This window comes from Sander vitreus, chromosome 5, assembly GCF_031162955.1.
Source record: "Sander vitreus isolate 19-12246 chromosome 5, sanVit1, whole genome shotgun sequence".
In the NCBI taxonomy this organism is placed as follows: domain Eukaryota; kingdom Metazoa; phylum Chordata; class Actinopteri; order Perciformes; family Percidae; genus Sander; species Sander vitreus.
Genome location: NC_135859.1, coordinates 27,749,938 through 27,759,262, shown reverse-complemented (window position 1 = coordinate 27,759,262; position 9,325 = coordinate 27,749,938). Strand labels below are relative to the sequence as shown.

At 39.7% G+C, this 9,325-nt stretch overlaps 1 protein-coding gene across 1 annotated transcript; it reads left to right on the top strand.

Annotated features, from left to right (window-relative positions):
* Positions 1 to 160: 160 nt before the first annotated feature.
* Positions 161 to 8,834, top strand: wsb2 (WD repeat and SOCS box containing 2). The gene is made up of 9 exons (XM_078251342.1): positions 161 to 378; positions 567 to 735; positions 1,567 to 1,769; positions 1,872 to 2,003; positions 4,326 to 4,426; positions 6,255 to 6,451; positions 6,913 to 7,002; positions 7,110 to 7,247; positions 8,182 to 8,834. Exons 1-9 carry the CDS (start codon positions 339 to 341, stop codon positions 8,393 to 8,395), a joined length of 1,284 nt encoding a protein of 427 aa, XP_078107468.1. The 5' UTR covers positions 161 to 338; the 3' UTR covers positions 8,396 to 8,834.
* The last annotated feature ends 491 nt before the right edge of the window (positions 8,835 to 9,325 follow it).

The window sequence follows — 9,325 nt, the reverse complement described above, 5'->3', positions numbered from 1 at the left end:
TTTATAAACAGTGGAAACCAAAGGGTTTGTTAACATGCATTTATCATTTAATGAATAGAAGGGGTGCGGCATGGCATTGAGGTTACGTAATAAAAGAAAAACGTGACTACGTTGGACAGCGGTGTAGCCAATGGTACAAAGTGACTTAGACAGCCGGAAGTCAGCTGAACATTGTGTTACCTACTCGCACATTTTTCACATAGCAAACGCTATCACAGGTACAGGTAGGCTACAGCTCTCTCTCCGGACAAAACTTGCCTTCGTTGAAATGGACGACTGGAGTCAAACAGGGAGGACAAATTCAGGAAGTTAAAGCGAATAATGTGAAGAAAGAAACGATGTGCTCCACGGGAACCAAAGCGGAGCTGCAACAGACATGTAAGTCACATATGAGTAATATCTGAGCTAGGTCATGCTGTTATTGCAACGTTCCGTAACTAGGCAGCGGTAGCTAAACCTCCCGAGGAAAACGCACAACCGAGCCCTGAATGTGGTTTGATAATAATGTGGCGGAGCTGGGGAAGAATAATGTTACTTCAAGTTGCCTTTATTCCGTCCTCTTCCAGTGTCCGAGCCAGATCTTGTCTTGGAGCTGAAGACCAGGCGTCCTCCGTCCTTGGAGGGCCGGGCGGGATGTGAGACCTGGAGCGTGGACTTCTCCCCGGACGGAGCCTGGTTCGCCTGGTCGATGGGACACGGGATCGTCTGGGTGGTCGCCTGGCCTCTTGACTCCGAGTAGGTTGACCTGTACATTTAATCCACACGCGATGCATTCGGGTGTCCCTCGTACGTTCGGGCTTGAGTGAAAAGGGTAGGAGTAACATGGTGGCTGTTAATCCGTGTAACAAATCAAGCCACATAGACATGGAACAAACATACATTTTTGCTTGACTTAATTATTCAAAGACCTATTATGACTAAAAAGTAAAGAATGATATACCCTAAATATGACCATAGAATAATACCTTTTGCTTTGCAGAATTTGTCAAAAATATAATATGCTAAAATGACTGTCACCATCAGTTTCTGGGCTGGTTTTTATATCACGGAGACCTAAAGTGTTACAGATAAACAAAGCTGTGTGCAATAAATTGTCAAATGAGTAAATAAAGTTTTCTGCTCATTTAGACTGAAGCAAAGATCAAAAACTGGCATCATGAAATGAAATGGCCAGCATATAGAAAGACATTTAGAAATGTGCAATAGAAAGACATTTTGAAAAAAAAAAACTGCTGGAATTGGGGGAAAAAATGTGCGGTTATAAACTCTGCTATTGTGAAAACAAGCAGGTTGGAAATAACATTTCATTACAATGAGCAGATTAAAATATTTTTGGGATTATTTCACAGTTCCATGGCTGTATAACATATTGTGTTTGTATTGAATCGCTAAACAATCACTGTTGGGTATGTTCATCTTTTGTAATTCTGATTATGACATTTCCAACAGCACTTAGATGCAGCATAATTTAATCACCTGCTCCAGCTTCACACCTGTCTGCATTTGAGTTTTTTTTTTTTTTTTTTTAAATGGTGTCTGCATACTTGATGCTCTTCTCACCCACAGAGACAGTCAGAATGGAGAGACTGACCGAGGAGACAAGAGCTTCAGCTGTGGTCATCCAGTGTGGGGCCTCGCCTTCGGACCCAGACCTCCAAAATCAGCTGCAGCGCCACGCCCAGCTAAAACATCATCAAAGTGGAACAAAAGCCTGCTTCTGGCCACAGGTTTGGAGAACGGGGTGATCAAAATCTGGAACGTGTTAACAGGTGAGATCTTTATTTCTGCTGCTGAGGATGTTAACGGAGCTGTTTTTTAGATGTGACGAGTCTCTTGAGGCTGATTTTGACATGCTTTTTATGTATTTTCAGGTGATGCTGTATTTGATCTCCATGGACACGAAGGTGTTGTTAGGGACCTGGTCTTTCCTCAGAACGGAACGCTCACACTCGTATCATCTTCTCGGGACAAGACATTGAGAATTTGGGACCTGGCTCAGAAAGGTTTGTGTAGTTTTGTTGTGTATTTTATTTTTAAGGATGTAAAGTCCAGACTCGCCACTTCTTCAACAACTAAATCCTTACGGCAATTAGTAAAGAATTATTCAAGGTTTTAGAAGAGTCACCCCCGCCTTGTGCTAACATAATGTTGTGGTGTTCACAAACAATATTTGCTGATATGACTCTGTGTTTACTTATCAAAATGCAGGTAAGTGTAGGTAGATAGCTGTTTACATTTAGGGTGGATATATCTAAAGAACCATTACATTATGAGATATCATCTGTACATTTGCATGTTTAGCCCATTAACTACCAGTTGTGTACATTACATTACTGTAAACCTTTACCCAAAGCATACCATATGTTTTTATATTGATTTCCAATCTTTCAGGCCGCCAGTGGTTTTATTAAATGCCAATTAGGAATGAGAATTGGTAATTCATTTAATTGGTAATCAATTCCTGAACACATTTTTTACAGTTTTTGTCTTGTCAAAGGAACATAATCATCAAGCTGTTATGAAAAAAAAAAAAAAAAAAACGTGTTCTTCTTGGTGTGTTCAAACGCCGAGGGAAAAATCGGACATTCAAGCATTCTTATAATTTGACAAATTAGGATAAGGTCCACCTTGCCTCTTTCGAAGCTGTCAACTGAATCTAGCACAAATAGGGCTGCAGCTATCGATTATTTTAGTAATCGAGTATTCTACCGATTATTCCATCGATTAATCGAGTAATCGGATAAGAAATACTTAGTAAGAAATACTTAGTAAACGGCAATAGTACATATTTATTATTTCTGTGTACTAAACAAAAAGGAAATCTGTCTTTTGTATATATACAAAAGACAGGAAAAGACTTTTTGAAAAAGCAACATTTTTTTTTATTGCCAAATTCCAAGTACATTTTTGGTGGCCCAAATGTTAATATTTTTCACCCCCTTCCCCTTCTTGCCTCTGGCTCTTTGCACTGGATATGCAAAAGAGCTGTTCACTAAGCCCAGGTAAATGTGACCGTACAAAGCTTACAGCAGGGCTATTCAACTACACTGTTCTGGGGGACACATTTTAAGAAGGCTAATACCGAGTGAGGAGAGAATAAAGAATGCAGACGTCACCGGCATGATGTCATTCACGTGCATATTAAGTGGCCATGCTGGGGGGAGGAGCCGGTTTGTCTCCGGCAGCAGCTAAGTTTCCAAAGATTAGTAGCAAACTAATAAACAGTTAGACTACAAACCGACAGCTCTCGTTTTAGCTTGTTGGTAAAACATCGCTATTAGCAGAGTAGCATGCTGTAGGCTAGTTGTGTAAAACAGCGCGGTGGACGAGAGCCGCAGACGTTAGTTAGCTACCTTGTGTCGGGTTCGCTCCGCAGAATGGATGAGTAGACTGGATGTTTTCTACAGAGATGATGTAGTAGCATGTTTGCAGCTTAAAATGATCCCAAACTTTCCGTTGTTTTCTCTCGCCTGTCTCTTCTCTTAGACCCTCGCTATTTTCGTCTTCGTTCATTTGTAATCTGGGCCGTCAGTCTCGTGCATAGACAGTATATAAACGGTCTTGTGTCCACAGAAGCGTCAACCTGTTGTGTGCGCTAGTAATTATCCTCCGTGCGGAAACACAGTGAGCCGTACAACCTTAATTACATTGATTTAACGAAGCTTCGAGGCAAAGAATTTCGCTTCTTGGTAATCGAATTATTCGAGGAATCGTTTCAGCCCTAAACACAAATGATATTTCCAGCTCAAATCTTTAGTATGCATGAAGCTACCAATGTCACATGTATGGTGTACATGTTTCCATAATACTTGTGCTCAGTTTTTGGTTCGCAGACTACATTGCTCACGAACACGTGAATTTTTGGCAGCTGACTGAATTGTACAATGTCGGAGCATGCTTTAACGCATCTACATTGAACTGTCCCTTGTCAAACATTAAAGCCATTGATTGCTCTCTGGGAGGTGTTACCAAACAGGTTTCAAGCAAGGAAACCAGTGGCTGCCTGGAATGTTGGATATCAGTCTGGTATGCATTCATAAACCGTGGGAAAAACACATTCAGAGTGTGGAATTTCAGTTTTTAAATCATCAGTTACACATAATTTTGTTCATCACTTCACCTCTGTGTTTTGTCCCCGTGCAGTCCAACTGAACTAAACCTCCTGTTTGAATGTAAGAGGTTAAAGCAAACAAATGTTCATGTTTAACGAGTTACGTTCTCCACCACTTCAGAAGCTGATTGTGTGAATGTTGTTTTGTATCCAGTGATGATTTTGTTGTGGGCCTCATTCAGTTCAGTTAGACTTTGTATTCTGTCTGCTGAAGGTAAAAAGGTGCAGGTGCTCTCTGGCCATAAAGACTGGATCAGCGGTTGCTGTGTATCATCAGACTGCAGCATGATTGCGTCCGTCGGTAGATTTGACAGAGTGAGTAATATCATTTTAAAGTATGCTGTTTCACATTCAACGCAAAGCCAGACATTGCAACACAGAAACATAAACATTTGCGTGACTGAATGATCCCAAAGTACTTTATTCTTCATATATAAATATATATTTTTGTGCATGTGTTGTTTTTATGTATTGGTATAGATTTTTTTATTTATTTTTTTAATTTTTTTTATAATCTATGTGTAGACAAAACTACAATACGTCTAAATGTCTAAGCTGTCCGAAATCTTTCTGACAGAACAAAGCTCTCTTTTATCCGTCTTTGTCCTCCTCTGTTTTCCACCAGTAACCATAATTGTGCAAAAGGGACAAATATTTAGCATTACAGTTGAATGAAATGGGAAGTAGAATGGGGAAACTCTTTTCTGATTGAGGATGACAAGAAGTGACATTCTTTGACATAATCCTGGATCAAGTTAATTTGTAAAGGACACTGGAATGAGTAATATGTTCTCTTCCTCCTTAATGTTTTCCTTGCTGATTTATTTATTTATTTTTTTTTTTTTTGTACCTATGCAAATAATTATTTTGCAAAGAATTTCAGCTTTTACAAGCTTTTGGTCCCAAGTCTTTCTATCATTAGAGCAGCATTTCCTGAAACTGAAGGTCCAGATGGGAAGTTACATCTAGCTTTAACATTTCTTTCCAGTGCAGTTTGCTTGTAAGTGCGTTTGGCTAAGTCTGTTGCTCCAGAGCATGCAGTGATCTGGTTCTCTTCATCTGCTCTTGTGTTTAGTTGTTGTAAGACTGACACACAGTTTAGTAGTTGGATTCTTTGTTCTTTTCATTCTGAGGCATTTGGGGCACTGGGAAGCTCTTCCCACTCGTGTAAAACTGCTAGTTTCACACCTTCTCATTTGGGTTTTTGCCCATTGCTTGCGTAATTGTTACGGAATGTGGCTCATTGTGTCAAAACTCTTCACACAAGCCAAATAAGACACAGCACTTGGAGATAAATATCTCACTACTATGTCAAGATGAAACTGCAATCAAAAGGTAACAATCCTTTTTCAAAATGCAAACACTGATGTACTTTATACAAAACACTGCTCTCTTTACTACGCTGTATACCTATTTTCTCATACAGGCTTCTGTGAAAGATTGTTTCAGGACAGAACATCTACTTACGTTTCAATGAGCGCAAAAATAGAAAGGCTTCAGAAAAAAAATAAATATATATACAGTTTATTTTTTCTCATTGCAGGTTTCTAAACAAAAAAAAGAATTACAGTACAGCAATAAATACAATATGTTACTGTAAACAAACAATACAAATAATTGCAGTAAAATTATACAATGCAATGGTAAACAAAGTTTTGCCAAGGATGGGGTGGATAGTTTATGGATCCCGCCTTTTGCTAGGGTGTGGCCTCCTACTCCTCCATCTCTTTGTCTTCCTCTCGCTCTCACTGCCTCCATGTTCGCAAAGTTCTCACAAAAGAGGTGAGCTCACTAAGGTATATTCGCAGTGCGGAGGCTCAGACTGATTGGTGTTCAATTACTGTCTAGTGTTGCCAATTTTGGCAAAAACTGTAATACCAGACTTTAAGATCACAATCGCACTTTAAACTGTTTTGCTGCGTGCTCCGGCCTGTCCTGTTGATATTCACTGAGTCAGTACATCACTGAAAATGGAATCACCAGATTATCTGGCATTGCAAAGTCCGCAGTAAATACCCCACGCCAGAATGACTTTGAGCCTGGCCCTTCACTGAACATACACTAATTATTCCAAATTAAAAACGCCAATCCTTACAGCAGTGTATGAAGACTCGTTAACCCGTTGTGATTTGACTTTCATCAGATGGTGTGTCTCTGGAGTCTGCGGTCATATACGTTCATCAGGAACCTGTCAGGAGGGACCCACAAGACCTTGTACCTCCTGTCTTCCTGCGACTTTTCTCCTGACGGGGCGGTGCTCGCCACCGCAGCCTTCAGTGGCTCCAGCTGGTGGATCGACCTCTGGGACCCGTACACTGCAGAGAAACTGGCCACTCTGCTGTAAGTTTACACCCAGCTTTCGGTCTCAAAATGCATGTGTATTCCTAAAACTCATATCCCGGACCTTCACATGGGTGGCAAATGCATCTTGGCGTGCACTTTTTTTGACACCCATGACAACAATAAATGGCATCTCCAGTAACTTTCGGTAAAAAAGTTTTAAATACAAAACTTGATTTTGCTCAAAGAAATGGGATCTGGGGTTTCATTTTTGATAGTTTTCACCAGGACTGTGCAAATTAGTTTCAAAAGTTTGAAACTGGAAACCAAATGCATCCTACACTTCACTGAAATGCATGTGTCCATGGTGTCCTATGTCTCGTGCAACCTGTTTTCTTGTTTATTGTTTGTATATAATATGAAACTTAACATCCAAGTCTTTAGCATTAAGGATTCCTGACTATGGTTACCTAGTACAGGGCAATATCACTCTTAAAAACTCCTGTGTCTTTTATTCACAGTGATTATGCTGAAGACTACAGGCAAAAACAAATCACAGCAATACAGTTCTCTCCCAACGGTTTGTACTTGGCGATGGTGACTGACGACAGGTGAGTAGTTTATCAGCGCCAGCTCATACATCTTTTTATATGATGTCATCATGTAAATGTTTCTTACACTGGACAGAATGTTTTAAAGTTTTTTTGTTTTTTTTTAGACTGATGTGTTGTGTTCACAGGGCTCTCCGGATCTGGGAGCCGGGACAGAAAGGCATGGTGATGGAGACGAAAGTGGACAGAGACTCTAATGGACTCTGCTGCAACTACCATCCACGAGGGGGAGTGGTCGCCACAGGGTAAAAAAAAAAAAAAAAACCTTTGAAACATCCCTCACAATTTTAATATTTATATTTTATTTATTTAATATTAATATAGACTTTAAAGATGGATTTAGAAATAACCAACATCTCACATCACCAAACAATTGTGACATAATTTTAACCCACTTACATTACATTTTCAGCGTAAGCAAGCTATATCCCTTCCTAGTTGGTGTGTGTTTTCTTACCTTGCAGTGCATTAAGCCCTCTTGGCCGACGTATAACTATAACATTAACCATCCCCTCTTGCACTGGTAGAAGTATTCAGATCCTTTACTTAAGCAAAAGTACAACATAATAATACCACTGTAAAAATACTCTGTTTACAAGTAAAAGTCCTGCATTGAAAACGTTACTTAAAGGTGGCCGGGTTGGTTCAGTGGGTAGAACAGGCGCACATACTTGCTGACGTAGACCTGAGCAGAGGTCCAGGGTTCGAATCTGACCTGTGACGATTTCCTGCATGTCGTCCCCCTCTCTCTCCCCTTTCTTACCTAGCTGTCCTGTCAATTAAAGGCGGAAAAGCCCAAAATAAACTCTTTAAAAAAAGAAAATGTTACTTAAAGTACTAAATGCAGAAAGAGCCTCACATTTTAGAAACTGGAAATTATCAAAACAGATCTGTGTTTAATTGCCTAATCATGTCATATTGTTGGGTAGTTTAATTTCTTAAAAAAACAACAGTATTTTATGAACTACATGTGTTTTGTGTGCAAAAATCTTAATTTGTAAAGAAGGTAGTAACTTAATTTGTCAGATGAATGTAGTGGAGTAAAAAATACAATATTTCCCTCTGAAATGTAGCGGAGTAGAAGTAGAAAGTGGCATGAAAAGAAGTAAAGTTCAAGTTACTCAAATTTTTACTTAAGTAAATGTTTGGTTACATTCCACCATTGCCCTCTTGCGACAGAACCAGAGACGGCCACGTGAGGTTCTGGAGAGCGCCCAGGACCGTGCCCAGCCTGTGCCACCTGTGTCGATCCATCCTGCGCCACTCGGTCTCCACACACCAGATGGAGCCGCTGCCCCTCCCTAAGAGGATTCTCGAGTACCTCACTTACAGAAACATCCCCGACCGCCTAGAGACCTGCTGCTCCTCAGATGAAGAGGAGTGGCTTAAATAGGAACCTTACCCACAATAACTGACATTTACAGCTAGTGATTGTCACGCACCGCCTCATATTAATATTAATAATAATAATAATAATAATAATAATAAATGCCTTTTGTGTGCCGTTTTAAGAGATGTTTTCAAAGCTGGATTTAGCACAGGAAGCATCTCTTTATTGTAATCTATTTTTGGATGCAACATTCCTACATTTAGGATTTCATTTATTGCACTATTACTGTATGATGATACACAAACTCAATGTTCACATGCTAATGTGACTTGAATATCACAATTTTATACTATTTATTGTGTAAATATCAAATGTATGTATTTCTAATTTCTGCTAATCATAAAACGGCACATGCACTTATACTACAGTACTGTACCTGCACATGTTAATATAAGAAAACTGGACCTATAGGAAATCATTTTATTAAACTGATTCAAACATGTACATGTCCAAGATGTATTCTTACAGTTGTATATGGTGTTGTATTCGTAACATTATGGAATGTTTGACACATTTCTTTAAAGTGCTCATATTATGCTAATTTTCAGGTTCATAATTTTATTTAGAGGTTGTAGAAGAATAGGTTTGTGGTTTAATTTTCAGAATTTTTTTTTGTTGTACTGCATATTGCCGCAGCTCTTCTCACCCTGTGTGTTGAGCTCTCTGTTTTAGCTACAGAGTGAGGCATCGCACTTCTGTTCCATCTTTGTTGGGAGTTGCACATGCGCAGTAGCTAGGTAAGGACTGCTAGCTAGTCAGTTTATGAGGGCGTGCCACTCTAGCAGCTAGGCGAGCATTATAACGTGTCGTCACGGAAGTAAAGGCTGGACTACAGTAGAGCTGTTTGGAGCAGTTTGTGAACAGTGTTTTCTGTTGGAGATGGTAAGTCCCTTTGGGGTGGACGTTGGGCTTTTTCACTTTGTAAACCTATAA

Excerpts from the sequence above, each read along its gene's own strand:
- wsb2 (XM_078251342.1), top strand. The coding sequence starts at position 339 with ATGTGCTCCACGGGAACCAAAGCGGAGCTGCAACAGACAT. Across the intron at positions 736-1,566 it reads GCCTGGCCTCTTGACTCCGA|AGACAGTCAGAATGGAGAGA; the intron begins GTAGGTTGACCT and ends TCTCACCCACAG. Across the intron at positions 1,770-1,871 it reads AATCTGGAACGTGTTAACAG|GTGATGCTGTATTTGATCTC; the intron begins GTGAGATCTTTA and ends ATGTATTTTCAG.